Source organism: Hylobates moloch, unplaced genomic scaffold (assembly GCF_009828535.3).
Source record: "Hylobates moloch isolate HMO894 unplaced genomic scaffold, HMol_V3 SCAFFOLD_4, whole genome shotgun sequence".
Lineage (NCBI taxonomy): Eukaryota > Metazoa > Chordata > Mammalia > Primates > Hylobatidae > Hylobates > Hylobates moloch.
The window spans coordinates 102,995,961-103,011,287 of NW_026652279.1; the positions used below are offsets into that span (position 1 = coordinate 102,995,961).

General features: G+C 40.6%; 1 protein-coding gene across 7 annotated transcripts in view; it reads left to right on the forward strand.

Annotated features, from left to right (window-relative positions):
- The first annotated feature begins 382 nt into the window (after positions 1-382).
- The window catches only part of NAA16 (N-alpha-acetyltransferase 16, NatA auxiliary subunit), a 74,923-nt gene continuing 59,978 nt past the window's right edge, over positions 383-15,327 (forward strand). For 3 of the 7 annotated variants that reach the window (XR_004247738.2, XM_058437807.1, XM_032150767.2), the window contains exons 1-6: positions 385-725; positions 5,624-5,708; positions 7,848-7,952; positions 9,719-9,876; positions 12,390-12,524; positions 14,734-14,887. Coding sequence is in view for 6 of the 7 variants with exons in the window: in XM_058437807.1 (XP_058293790.1) it covers positions 672-725; positions 5,624-5,708; positions 7,848-7,952; positions 9,719-9,876; positions 12,390-12,524; positions 14,734-14,887 (691 nt within the window). In the remaining variant the exon portion in view is untranslated. Of the gene's footprint in view, positions 726-5,623; positions 5,721-7,847; positions 7,953-9,718; positions 9,877-12,389; positions 12,525-14,733; positions 14,888-15,327 lie in introns of those variants that run through there. The other 4 variants (XM_032150762.2, XM_032150763.2, XM_032150766.2 and 1 more) reach the window with 3 other exon arrangements.

The window sequence follows — 15,327 nt, forward strand, 5'->3', positions numbered from 1 at the left end:
CCTAAATGGGGAGAAATGCAAAAAACTCTGACTCTTCAGAGTCATAACTAACATTATCTTGGGCCACAAGCTTATCAAGAGTGCAATACAAGTCAGCGTCTTCTCTTTTCTACTTAAAAGAAAATTCTCATTTTTATTTATTTATTGCAAGGAGAAGCAGACAATAACTAGGAGCCTTAGGCGTTCTGATGCATAGGAGCAATGGTGAATGAGGGTGGTGACTCACCACCCCATGGGACTCCAAGGTTTTGGTGACAGCTCGCCTGAGCCCCACGGGGTGCCGAGATTGCGGCAAGGGGAGCCGCAGCCCAAGGCAAATCCACGCAGTTGGTCCCCGCCACGCCCCCGTAGTCACCCGCAGCCCCTCGCCGCAGGGCGCTCCGCGCATGCGCACAGGGTCCGGCTCGGGAGGCGGACCCTGGCTGCCATCTTGCAGCGCGCGGGAACTGCTGCCGCCGCTGGCCAAAAAGCGGAGGCCAGGGAAAGCGTGTCCTGTCCAGACCGCCTTCCTTCTCCATTGCCACCGGTGCCGAACAACCAGGCTGCCCAACTGCAACTGTAGACCAATGAACTAATCCATCGCCCGCAGCCCGACTCTCAGCAGCGGTTCGTCCTGGTGCCCACCCCCGCGAAACGGAGCGCCCGGGCACCTAGCCTCCCCGCCGGCCACGATGCCGAACGTGCTGCTGCCGCCCAAGGAGAGCAACCTCTTCAAACGCATCTTGGTGAGTGGCCGTAGGCCGCGCTGCCGCCCCCCGGTCCTCGGGCCTTAAGGGCAAGCGGTCTGGCGGCGGCCGGCGCGGGCCGGGCTTGGCCTCCGCTGCCCACCGCTCTTTGTTTACCTCGGAGCTCGCGGGTCCCCACTTTCCCGCTCCGGCCGGCCCACGGGGGCCGCCCAGCCGCTCCTCCGCACGCTTCCTTTCTTCGGTCTGCGGCGGCTTGCCTCACCCCCGCCGCACTCTTTCCAGAAACTTCACGCCGCCCTCCGCAGTGCCCGGGCACAGCCGCCTCTGCCGGTAGTGGCTGCCGTGCTCTCTGCCGCGCCGGGCTCGCAGCAGCCCCTCAGGGATCCTCCCCGGTTGGTTTATTTTGCCAGTCTCCCCTCGGCGAGGTGTTTTGCGTTCTGTGTTCTCTGCTTTGCGTTTAATTAGATTGCACAGCGCACCCGCATACCTATTAAAGCGGGATCGATGCCATGGTGTAATTTTTCCTGGTTACGAGGAAATAAAACCGGCAACTCTAGGAAGCCAAGCCTGGCACCACCTCCCTTTGGGAAAAAGTTTGCCTGTTTGTAGTGCACTTTATTTACCCTCTTTGGAAGTGAATAGTTGAAGTGCGTTTCTAAGTTGTCACCAACTTCAACACAGCTCTTTGGTTTCTAGTCGCACAGGCCTTGCTTGAGTAATTAAAGCCGCGTGGACTGGCTGGTTTTGCATTTGAGGGGAGCATTTTTACTTTATTGCGGAGCGGAAGCCTGAATAATGGCCCCGTAGTGATGACCGCTGCGGAGCCGGGTGGGCAGTTTTCTGTGGGCTGTGTGCCAGCGTCCCTGGTGGCTTTCCAGGTTCTGTTCTTCCAAGGAGAAGAGGCAGCATTCCTTTGCTTTCCTCAGTATCCTCTGGCTACCCTAGGTTTTAAACTAATATTGTTAGTAGGTAACTGTCTTTTGTAGTTTATCTTTTCACCTAAAAAAAGCTTTTATTTGCTAAATATGCATTTAGGTTTAAAGGTGAATTTATTGAAAGCTGGGTTGGTTATATGGCTGTTAGTTGTTGCTTAACTTTACTATAAATAAAATACTAATTTTAGAGTAACTTTAAGTATTAACAGCGGCAGATAATTCATAGTAGCTGTTCTGTTTCAAGCCGATAGAAACTTCACACTTAGTCTTCAGATTAGGATACATAGTAGATGGGATAAAAATTTTAAATATTATGTGGTGCTTAGTTTTGAACCAATAATAAGATACAAATGTGAGAACATTAAAAATATGAATAATTAAAGCACGTGGCAGGTTGCTTCATTGGGCTTTGTATTTTATTTTACTTCTTCTCATGCCCTTTTATTTTACACAGCATGGAATTGGAGAAGTAACTTATTTATTTATTTTTATTTTTAATTTTTTTTTTGCCCCTGGAATCTGAAACATTAATGATAATATCATTTATAAATCGCTAGTGGGATTTTAGGACATTTGGCATCATACTTTAAAGATGACAGCACTTCTTTTCTCTCTATAGTTCAAATCATGGATCAGTGTCATAAGGAAAAAGTTACATTATTATTCTCAAATTACAAAAAAGGTAGAGTTTATCCCCAAATAAATTTGGAAATGGTAACCACTAAAAAAAAACCAAATATTTTGAGATGGAAGTCTCGGTTTGTTGGCCAGGCGACTGTCGAACTCCTGGCTTGAAGCGATCATCCCACCTCAGCCTCCCAAATTGCTAGGATTACAGATGTGAGCTACTGTGCTCAGCCAAGCTAAACATTTTTAAATCTAGGTATGTAATGTTTCTGACAAGGTTGCGTGAATTTAGGAGGATTCTGCATAAACGAGTGATTTTATCATTTCGCAATTGCAATAAATGTGGGTAAAATTTGGCTACAACAAATTCCATAGCAAACAGAAGTCTCTGTAATAAAATTATCTTTAGAGTTTAGTGGATTAAAGTGCTTTGCCACCAACAGTAAAATTTTTTCTATTGAAAAAACTCAAACACATCCACACAAACTAACCAGCTGGTTTTTTACATGTTCCACGTGGCTTGTATCTGCATGTCTTATTCCCCAGACTGGATATTAATTAGCATTACAGTTTGTTAAATTTTGGAGCTATTCCATGCCCTCTTTTAGAAAGAGACAAACCTAAGAATGGTAAATGACCAAGTGGCTAAGGTTCTCTGTCTGGTTAGTAGCAAAGTTGAGACTAGAATCTGTCGTTTCTACTTAGTATATAATTGTTCCTGAGTGAATGTAGATTTGTCTTTTTTTTTTTTTTATTTTTTTTGCGAGAGCGTATCGCTCTGTCGCCCAGGCTGGAGTGCAGTGGCAAGATCTCAGCTCACTGCAACCTCTGCCTCCCAGATTCAAGCGATTCTCGTGCCTCAGCCTCCCGAGTAGCTGAGATTACAGGTAGACTTGTCTTTACCTAAGTACTTGGACTCCGGGGCCAGACTACCTGGTTAAGAGTTGTGGCTCTGGCACTTAATAAACTCTATAACTATGCCTCAGTTTCTCTATCTAAATGGGGATGTCATGCATCTCATAGGCTTTCCTGGGATTTAAATAAAGAGTAAATAAGCTGTCATGGGATGAAGGAAAAAAATAAGAACAGTGTCTGGACGTATAGTAAATGCTTCCAATAGGTGTTAACTATTATTACTGTTATTGGCAGTATGATTATTATTTTCAGATAACTTGGTAAGTCAGAAAAACTAGTATTTCTATTCGTCTTTCTCAGTAGTTCCTTCCACTTGTTTTTTTCTTGTCATTTGTGAGACAGACTCCTGTAGTCAAACTCAGATTGTCATTTTTTATTTTAAAATATTTTTGGAATAGGCAGTATATTCACATGTTTCAAAATTTAGGTTTCTCTTCTATCCTTATCTCAGAACCACGTAGTTCCCTTCCCCAGAGGCTGTCAAGAGGCCTCAATATAAACTTTTTTTCAATGAAGACTTTTCTAATTCCTTCCACATCCAGCCCCTGCTGCAAGGCTTAATGATGGTCTCATCCATTGCTAGTGGCATTTTGCTTTGAACTTAGTAGGCTGTATTTATGGAGCAGTTTCTTATTTGTTTAGCCATGGCAATGCAGCAGTATTTAAAATAGGCTAAGGCTGGCGCAGTGGCTCATGCCTGTAATCCCAGGACTTTGGGAGGCTGAGGTGGGAGCTAGGATCACTTGAGTCCAGGAGCAAAAGAAGAACATAGCAACATAGCGAGACTTCATCTCTACCAAAAAAAAAAAAAAAAAAAAATTTAGCCAGGCGTGATGGCACACACCTGTAGTCCTTCCTATCCACTCAGGAGGCTAAGGTGGGAGGATCACTTGAGCTCAGCAGTTTGAGGTTATGGTGATTGTGTCACTGCACACCAGCCTGGGCAACAGAGTGAGACTGTCTCTAAAAAATAAATAAGAAAGATAGGTGAGATCATTGTTCTAAGGATCCATTATATGATGGTGGGGAAGACAGGCACTAAATAATAGCATAAATAAGATTTCAGGAAATGATAGCACTGTGTGGAAAATAGAGTAACATGGTAGAGAATATGTTGGGGAAGGAAGGAGGATGGGAGTATTTGATAAAGTGGGCAAGTAGGGGACATGTGAGACTTGGATAATGAGGAACCATCCATGGGAAGATTTAGGAAAGCATTTCGGGCAGAAGGAACACAAGTGTAGGAGGCCTGAGGTGGGGATAAGCTTGGCATGTTGAGTAATATAATACCCAGTGTGACTGAACAATGTAAGCCAGGGAAGAGTGGAAAGCAATGGGGTGTTCTCTGCATCAGTGGCTGCCAGGGAGAGATGTTAATTGCGTACCCTGGCTGGTGACATTCAGAAATAAAGATGTTGTTTATCTTTGGAGTGAGACCAGAGTTTGCAGCTAAGCTGAGCAGCTTATAAACAAATGTTTGAACCTCTGGGGTTTCAGTTTCGACATCTCTGAAGTGGAAGTAATGACACCTACATTAAAGAATTGGTATTAAGTAAGAGATTACAGATTTTATACAGACATATCGTAGCTGCTCAATAAGTGGTAGTATTTGTGTGTGTGTGTGCACACACCCATGCACTTTGGTTTCATTCTTGCAGTAGCAAAGGCTTTTAGTGCAGTTTCTGGTATTTTTCTGTTGCCACATATGTTTTTGCTTAAATTTTTTTTTTTTTTTGAGATAGTGTCTTGCTCTACTGCCCAGGCTGAGTGCAGTGGCACAGTCATGCCTTACTGCAGCCTCAGCCTTGTGGGCTCAAGTGATCCTCCCACCTCAGCCTCCCAAGTAGTTAGGACCACAGATGTGCACCACCACGTCTGAGTAATTTTTAATTTTTTTGTAGAGATGAGGTCTTGCTTTATTCCCCAGGCTGGTCTTGAACTTCTGGGCTCAAGCAGTCCTCTCGCCTTGGCCTCCCAAAGCATTGGAATTATGCTCACTGCAACCTCCGCCTCCCTTGTTTAAGCGATTCTCCTTCCTCAGCCTCCTGAGTAGCTGGGATTACAGGCACGCGCCACCATGCCCAGCTAATTTTTGTATTTTTAGTAGAGACGGTTTCACCATGTTGGCCAGGTTGGTCTCAAACTCCTGAGCTCAAGCGATCCGCCACCTTGGCCTCCCAAAGTGCTGGGATTACAAGCGTGAGCCACCTTGCTCAGCCACATTTCCTGTTTTTTAAATGTCTTTTTTCATGGTCTTTTATAAAAATGAAAATATGTAGATTTTAGAACAATTTGACAAGAATAGGTAACAAAAGTACACTGCATGTTTGTAAGTGATATCCTTTCCATCACGTTTTAGACCTAATTTTGGATCTTGAATTTAGAATATATGATGCTGTGAAAAGTTGCTCCGTTGTGTATTCATTTGATAAAATAACTTTTGTTCATATTTCTTTACAGAAATGTTATGAACAGAAGCAGTACAAAAATGGCCTCAAGTTTTGCAAGATGATTCTGTCGAACCCAAAATTTGCTGAACATGGAGGTATTGTCTCATGTGAGAGATTGCTTTAGGGAAATCAAATTCTAAAACCAGGGATTAACAGTGAAAGAAGATTATTTCCCAGATTCCAAGGCCTCGAAGTTCTCTATCAGAGTGCATAAATGTTCAGCATTTTTTTAATGCTTTATATGAGTCTTCTAGATTACCTGTATTATCCTTAAGTATATATACTTTTTTTTTTTGAGACGGAATCTCGCTCTATCACCCAGGCTAGAGTGCAGTGGCGCGATCTCGGCTCACTGCAAGCTCCGCCTCCCGGGTTCACGCCATTCTCCTGCCTTAGCCTCTCCGAGTAGCTGGGACTACAGGCGCCCGCCACCACGCCTGGCTAATTTTTTTGTATTTTTAGTAGAGACAGGGTTTCACCGTGGTCTCGATCTCCTGACCTCGTGATCCGCCCGCCTCGGCCTCCCAAAGTGCTGGGATTACAAGCGTGAGCCACCGTGCCCGGCCAAGTATATATACTTAAGGGTAAGATTAGGATGGTTCATTTATCTATTGGCGAAAAAATTGGAGACAGTATGTATCAGTATTTTTATGGACCTGATTTCCTTTATTACTTTGAATAGAATTTATACCTTGGTTTCCTGTGTGTAAAATTAGGACCAAATTTGCAATATAAAAGTATGAAGATATGGTCACCTGCACTTTATTCTTTGGTAGATGTGTTTTTTTTTTTTTAATATGTACTGACATTTCCATATGATATTACTAATTTACCATTAGATTGTATATTTTGAGTTGTTTTTCTAACACTGGTGTTAATAAAGTTTGTATTTTCTTGTTGTGTCCTTTTTCAGTAACAGCCAGTGTTAGAAGGGTGGATCAGGATAGACATGAAAATTACGATCCTATAGCATAGCAAAGCTGGTTGAGATTACTCAGTATCAGACTTGGATAATGGTTGAGATCATCTTATTGGGAAAATAGGCTGACCTTGCTCACTTTTCTAACAACATTTAAAAGATTCTTTGAAGGAAATGGAAAGAAATCTTCGTTTCATAGAATTAATTTTAAAGCTTATTTTCAAGCTTTTTAGCTGTGGAACCTTTATCCAAATGGTGCCTGTGGGAAAGTTCAATATGTAAAACAGATAAAAGATGTTGGAGGGGGGTTTGGGCCACAGGATCACCATGTTCTGAATACCATAGAGTTCGAAAATAATTCTTCTTGCATAATTCCCTTCTTGTGGGTAATTCAGAGAATTATTTCATCCTAAACCATCTTTTATTAACTTCCTTACATATTTTTTGTTGCCACTACCATCATCCAGTGTTGTGCTGTTGAAATGTGCACTGATGTTAATTAGCCTAAGTAGAATTTGTTAGAATAAACTTGCTATCAAAAGTGAAGTCTGTTCCAATATTGAATAAAGTGATTTTTAAATTATGTATTTGTCTTTATTAAGGTAGATTGAGTGTTTTTGTGTGGTTGTAAATCAGATTGATGATTGATTAGAACTGACCTTAGGTAAGAGCTGTGGAACTGCTATGGTGGATTTAATTCCATAAGACTCATGTCTGCTTTGTTAATTTTTTTTTTTTTTTTAAGACAGAGTCTTGCTCTTGTCACCCAGGCTGGAGTGCAGTGGCACAATCTTGGCTCACTGCAACCTCTGCCTCGTGGGTTCAAGCAATTCTGCCTCAGCCTCCCAAGTAGCTGGGATTACAGACACATGCCACCATGCCCGGCTGATTTTTGTTTAGTAGAGACGGGGTTTTGCTATGTTGGCCAGGCTGGTCTTGAACTCCTGACCTCAGGTGATCCACCCGCCTCAGTCTCCCTGAGTGCTGGGATTACAGGCGTGAGCCATTGCACCTGGCCTGCTTTGTTAATTTTTTCAGCAGAATAATATCAACCACTTTTACAGAGTCTTGTGAAGGGCAGAAACCATTTTAGCAACTCTTGAAACTAAGGAATTTCAGAAAAGGACTTGGGCTGCTAAGCTTTAAGTAAATATTTAAATGTAGTTTTACTTTTTCTACTTGGAGAGAAGTTCAAACTGTGAGATTAAAAAGATGAATTGGAGCCATAGTAATCCTTCAGCTCTCAACTATTAAAGTACTATTAAGAGAATAATTTTCTGTCATTTGTAAATAGAGTTTAAAAATTATTTTTCAGAGACTTTGGCTATGAAAGGATTAACACTGAACTGTTTAGGAAAAAAAGAAGAAGCTTATGAATTTGTTCGTAAAGGACTTCGTAATGATGTCAAGAGTCATGTCTGTATCCTTTTGCAATAGTTAAATAGTTTATGTTTTAGCTAGTTTTTTCCTAATTCAAATTAAATTTGTACTATGAAAATTCCAAACCTACGTAGAAGAGAGAATTTAATGAACTCTGTGTATCCATTACTCAACTATAATCATTATCAACATTTTGTAATATTAGTTTCTTTTTTGCTCGTGCCCCTCCTCCTATATTAGTTTCATTTGTTCCCTACCCTGTGTTTATTTATTGAAGTATTTTAAAGGAAATCTCTATAAAATGTGCTGACTTCTGTTGTGCTTAGTGTTGGAGAAAAGTGGCTTTGATAATTGTATGTCACTTGAAACCCATTTTTTTCTTAAACATAATTAACTGGGTAATACTTTCCTATTATTCCAAATACTGACTTTTAGTTAATCATATGTTAAAATTTGTGTGTCTTAAACTTTCTTTTAGACATTTGAGAAGAAAAACTTTAAACTTATTTTAAAACAGATTTTACTTAATATTAAGTATGATATTGGTTCTTGAGCTTGGTTTCTGTTAACACAGAGACATAGCTGTTACTTAATTTGATCTTTATAATTGTGTTTTTCTTTGGGTAATATCCCAGTGTGTAAAAAAAAAAGTTTTTTTGTTTTTTTGTTTTTTGGGGGGAGGGAGTCTCACTCTGTCACCCAGGCTAGAGTGCAGTGGCATGATCTAGGCTCACTGCAGCCTCCACCTCTTGGGTTCAAACGATTCTCCCACCTCAGCCTCCCAAGTAGCTGGGACTACAGGTGTGCACCACCATGCCAGGCTACTTTTTGTATTTTTAGTAGAGATGGGGTTTCGCCATGTTGGTCAGGCTGGTCTCGAACTCCTGACCTCAGGTGATCCACCCTCCTCGGCCTCCCAAAGTGCTGGGATTACAGGCGTGAGCCACCGTGCCTGTCCAAAAAAAAATTTTTTTAAAGGATGGATCATTGAAATTGATTTTCATTTGTTTTGCTTATCTGTATGTTTATCTGCATTTTTTTTTTTTCACATATTGCCCTTGCATTTTAATTTGTTACATTTAATTCACTTAGTCATGTACTGGTATTGAACACAAATAATCTTAGTAGTGTTTTCACATATTTAGCTTAGAGTTTTCTCAAATTACTAAATTCTTATTTCTTTATGCCAGTGCTTACCCCAGAGTGAAGAGAAGGGCATGTAAGTATGATAGTTTTGTGGGGCTTTTGGCTCCAAGATATGCTAAGACTTTAATTTATAAGAAATACAACTTATTTTTTGTGGCCTTTAATATAACTAGGGAAGTAGGTGATAGTTACACATTACTTTAGAATTGGTTGACTGTAAATTTGTTTCAAAAAGTAGTTGCAGTTTTTGTATATATTCTGTTTCAAGACATCATGATGAAGAATAGGTGAATGTTGAGGTTGCTGGGGTAGGAAAGTGATGGGATACAGGGTAGAAAATGTGAAGAATTTTTGCCAAGAATTCTTTAAGGTTACTTAAAATATTACAGAAAATTTCAAACATGTACACAAGTAGAGAGAACAGAATAATGACCCCCTCCCAATGTGGCCATTACCCAGGTTCAGCAATTTGACAATTATCAACCCAGCCTGCTCTGGTTTCGTCTTTAACTTCCCCTCACATTCCCCTCCCCCAGACTCCAGGTCATTCTGAAATAAATCCTAGGCAAAATACCATTTCCTTAATGTAAGTTTTATATTAGATAAGTAGCATAGTATATTCTAGTATCTGTGTATGTCTTTGTTTCCTTAACTTAATAGGTTGGCATGTATATGGACTCTTGCAGCGTTCTGATAAAAAATATGATGAAGCTATAAAATGTTACCGGAATGCCCTCAAATTAGATAAAGATAACCTGCAAATTTTGAGGGATCTCTCACTGTTGCAGATCCAAATGAGAGACCTCGAAGGTTACCGAGTAAGTACTTCATTCTTAAATGTACATGATTTTACCGTGGATAAAATTTAAGAGCGTGTCAATTCAGAATGAGGTGAGCATAAGCCAAGATCAAGTAGATTTGATTGTTCATTAGAAGGTGTATGTCGCTTGGGACCTTCCTCCTCAGTCATAGTTGTGGCACTTTCTACTTGAGTATCCAAAAAGAATAACTGGTGGGGTACGGTGGCCCACGCCTATAATCCCAGCAGTTTGGGAGGTTGAGATGGGAGGATCGCTTGAGGCTAGGAGTTAGAAACCAGCCTGGGCAACATAGGCCAGACTCCGTCTCTACAAATAAGAAAATTAGCCCGGTATGGTAGTTCACACCTGCAGTCCCAGCTATCCAGGAGGTTGAGGCAGGAGGATCCCTTGAACCTAAGAGTTGAGGCTGCAGTGAGCCATGATTGTGCTACTGCACTCCAGCCTGGGCAACAGAGCAAGACTTTTTCTCAAAAAACAAAAAAAACTGGTTTTTAAAACATTCTTAATTCATTAAGTATTTTAAAAAGAGACAAGGTCTTGCTATGTTACCGAGGCTAGTCTTGAACTCCTAGGCTCCAGTGATCTTCCCACCTCACCCTCCCAAAGTTCTGGGATTACAGGCATGAGCCACTACGCCAGGCCATAACTGTTTAACTGGAATATCTATGTGCTGTACTAGATTATTTGTGGGTTTGATATTTACAAATTTGGTAAACTAATAAGGCTTTTACAATTGAAACCTAAACATAAAAGTAGCTTTTAAAAATTATTGGTTAATACTTTAAAAATGTGAGAAGGGTTGCCATAAATCAGTCTTTCTGTAATTGAGACCTCTTCAGATTTGCATCTTCAACTCTCTCCTGGACATTTCCATGTGCTTATTCCACTTAGTATCCTAGAATCAGTATGTCCAACATGGAATTCTCTTACTTTCTTATGAGAAGGAGGCCACTAGGTTCTAACAGTTATCTTTAAATACATTATTTATATACTTCTTACTTTTGCTCTCTACTGCCATATAAGCCCTCATACCCCATGCCTAGATTTTTGCAGCCACTTTAAGGGCTCTGCTGAACTTATTATAATAATAATGGCACCACTCTTCAAAGTGTGTATTTTTTTCTTCAGCTGTGTTTAGCAGCTTAGATGCGGTTGGAGTTAAAATCAGTTATCTTTAGGAATGAGGCATAGAAATTAAGAATATTGGCAAAACAATGGTTGCTAAAGTGGATTCTGAAGTAAATTAAGTTAAAAGAGAGCTAGGCTTGGTATTATGTGTCTTAGTCCTGGCTACTTGAGAGGCTGATGTAGGAGGATCGCTTGAGCTCAGGAGTTTAGTCCAGCCTGGGCAACATAGGGAGACTCTGTCTCTAAAAGAAAAAAAGGAGAGCTGGTGGTGAAAGTGTGAAGGACCCAGGAAGTACAGATGCTGGTGGTGTCAAAGAACAAGGGTAGGAATGTCACCAAATGATAGTGTTGGCAGCATGGGAGCTGTGGGTAGAGAGTGAGATACCTAAATTTATGATTTCTGTGTGGCAGTAACTTCTAGGGTATGGCTGTGGGAGTGGGCCTCTGAATGGAGTGGAGGAGAAAATCATTAATGATTAGAAAATCTTGGGACTTAGAGGATAGGTTGTGGGATGGGTGATACACATTAGTGTTGCATTTGCCCAGGGTAACGCCAAGAGTTGGCAGAGAAAATAATACTGACCTAGACTTTTTTTTTTTTTTTTTTTTGAGACGGAGTCTTGCTCTGTCGCCCAGGCTGGAGTGCAGTGGCGCAGTCTCGGCTCACTGCAAGCTCCGCCTCCCGGGTTCACGCCATTCTCCTGCCTCAGCCTCTCCAAGTAGCTGGGACTACAGGCGCCCGCCACCACGCCCGGCTAATTTTTTGTATTTTTAGTAGAGACGGGGTTTCACCGTGGTCTCGATCTCCTGACCTCGTGATCCGCCCGCCTCAGCCTCCCAAAGTGCTGGGATTACAAGCGTGAGCCACCGCGCCCGGCTGACCTAGACTTTAATAAAGGATTTGGGAATGACAGAGAAGTAACAGTAAAAATAAGGGATAATCAGATGTTTGGGTGTTTCCCCTGGCTCTGTCTGTCCTGTGTCTGGCCAATTATTACAATGTGTTTATACTGTAAATACATGTAATTCATATAATAGTTTTGTAAGTAGCAAAATGTAGTTTAATAAAAAACCATCTTAATCTTCTTACAGAATGTTTAGTTACCAAAAAAATTTCTCATTATTTAAAGATAATTTAATAAGGCAGTCCAAAGGCATGGGCCCCAAAGATGTTTCAATGACAGCCTCACAGTGAGTATTACAGGATATTCTAGAACTTTAGTAATTTAGGTAAGAAACATAAAAAGTACTTCTATTTTATTCTGAAACTGATCTTTGTTGATATAGTTCATTAGAAATGTGTTAAAGATTAGATTGTTTTCTTAAAACTGATGAAATAATGTTTTAGAGAATGTTTAACAAGTTAAAACTTTTTTTTTTAGGAGACAAGATACCAGCTTCTTCAGTTGCGCCCCACACAGCGTGCCTCCTGGATTGGATATGCTATTGCATACCATTTGCTGAAAGATTATGATATGGCCCTAAAACTATTGGAAGAATTTAGACAAACTCAGCAAGTAAGAATTTTAATGTTCCCTTCTACCTTCCCAAACGGAGTAGTTGACTTCTAAATTGTCTCTGCTCTCAAATGTGAATTAAAGTATTTGAAACCTATGGAAAACTGGAAAACTTTTTGACTTAATTGGAAACAGTTAAAATGTAGGATTTTTTCTCTCTCTCTCTTTTTTTTTTTTAAAGAGACGGGGTCTTGCTATGTTGTCCAGGCTGGTCTCGAACTCCTGGGCTCAAATGATCATCCTGCCTCGTCTTCCTAAAGTGCTGGGATTACAGGCATGAGCCACCACGCCTGCCTCCACGTTTCAATGGAAAATATTCTACATGTGGATTCAGCTGCAAGTTGATGGAGATGGTGTGGATTGAGTCACTTCACTTAGAGTTAATCCCCCAACCTTGAGTCTCTTTTCCACTCCTCTGTTTATCTGTCATTTCATAATCTTGACCCTGTCTAGAGTTTTCCAGGACAAATAGGCATTCTCCATAGTAATTTCCTCTTTATAGATACTCTAGACTTGAGCTTCTTCCATCCTATTTCACTTACTCCTCCTTTGCATTCTATTTTCTAGAAATTTGTTGAAATCTTAAATAGTATCTCCTATTTATGGGTTTTTATATTTTTTAATCCGCTGTTTTTACTCTCTTAAGGGAGGAAATAAACTTTGTAGTAAGGCCACCGTCTTTACTTAGGTTTTTAGCTTTTTACCTCACACCAGAGAATTGATTAGACTAGTTCTTTGTTTTTATCCAAGAATCAAGTTCTGACCAAAAGATAGTACTGTATCACGTTTGGTGGACTTGATAAAAATCTTTCCTTTAAACACAAAATTATGACATTTTGATGGTTAAATTTAGGTGTTTGCAATTTCTTCCTTTCTTTCTTTTCTTTTCTTTTCTTTTTTTTGAGACAGAGTCTTCATCTATCTATCGCCCAGGCTAGAGTTCAGTGGTGCAATCTTGGCTCACTGCAACCTCCGCCTACCAGGTTCAAGCAATTACCCTGCCTCAGCCTCCTGAGTAGCTGGGATTACAGGCCCCCACCACTGGGCCTGGCTAAGTTTTGTATTTTTAGTAGAGACGGGGTTTCATCATGTTGGCCAGGCTGGTCTCAAACTCCTGACCTTGTGATCCACCTGCCTCTGCCTCCCAAAGTGCTAGGATTACAGGTGTGAGCCACCGTGCCCGGCCAATTTCTATTTTCTTTTGTTTACTTTTTTTTTGGAGACAGGATCTGACTGTGTTGCCCATGCAGAAGTGCTGTGGCTATGCACTACAGTCTTGAACTCTTAGGCTACGACTAGGACTTGAACTCCTAGCTAGGACTGCTCCAGAGACTGAGGCAGGAGGATAGCTGGGACTACAGATGTACCACTGTGCCTGACAATGTTGTTTTTTTTTAAGGCATGATGCTGCTGCATGGTTAATAGACTATAGTGTAGTGTTAATATAACTTTTTTAGTTTAGTTTTTTTTTTTTTTTTTTTGAGACTGAGTTTCACTCTTGTTGCTCAGGCTGGAGTGCAGTGGTGCAATCTTACCTTACTGCAACCTCCACCTCCGGGCTTAAGTGATTCTTCTGCCTCAGCTTCCTGAGTAGCTGGGATTACAGGCATGCGCCACCATGCCAGGCTAATTTTGTATTTTAGTAGAAATGGGGTTTCACCATGTTGGCCAGGTTGTCTCAAATTCCTGACCTCGGGTAATCCACCCACCTCAGCCTCCTAAAGACCTGGGGTTACAGATGTGCGCTACCATGCCCGGCCAATGGAACTTACATGCACTGGGAAACCATAAAATTGTGTCACTCACTTTAATGTGGTGGTCTGGAACCAAACCCACAATATCTCCAAGGTATACCTGTAATTGATTTTTCTTCATTGATCTTTTATTCTGTGACCTTGGTAAACACTTCTATTAACCTTAGTAGGTTTGTTTTTTTTTTTTTGTAGATTCTGTAGTATTTCAACCATTTTTATATTTGTATGTAGGATTTGTTGACCTGTGTCACTTGGGGATAGACAGAAGTCCCACCCTATTATTTGTTTTAAATAATGCATTCATTTTTGGTGTTGTTAATCACTCTTCTGTTTGTATCTGCTTGTGGGTTGCTTTCTTGTTTGTGTGAATGACTCCTGAGAAGGCAGTTTAATTAAAGGTCTGTAACTGCTTTATATAGTGATACAAATAAAGTAATTTGGTCATTTTTTTTCAGGTTCCTCCAAACAAAATAGATTATGAATATAGTGAACTGATATTATACCAGAATCAAGTGATGAGAGAGGCAGATCTGTTTCAGGAATCTTTGGAACATATAGAAACATATGAGAAACAAATATGTGATAAACTTCTGGTGGCAGAAATTAAAGGTAAGTTGGCTTGCCTTTTTTTAATGGCCTCAAACAGAAAACAAAAAAACTATGTATTTTATTCTCTCCTAAGTCTTACGTAACAGTTGTTATGTATCCGACAAGGTTCCAAACACTTTATTATTAAGCCATTATTAACTAGTTTAGTCCTCATAACAACCCTATGTTGTACTTATTGTATCTATGTTGGAGATGGGGGAACTGACGAACCGAGAGATTGAGTAGCCCCAAATCATACAGTTTAGTAAACGGGAGACTGCTGGATTTGAATCCAGATTTCATTCCCTTAAGCAGGACTGCCTTCATATTGAATATGTATCTCTGTATATCCATATATAGTTAATTAAATACAATGAGAACCATAACTGATACTGGGATCATCATGAACACAAAGGTCATTTATTTTCATTATGGGCTAATTATGAAGACAGGATCCCTAT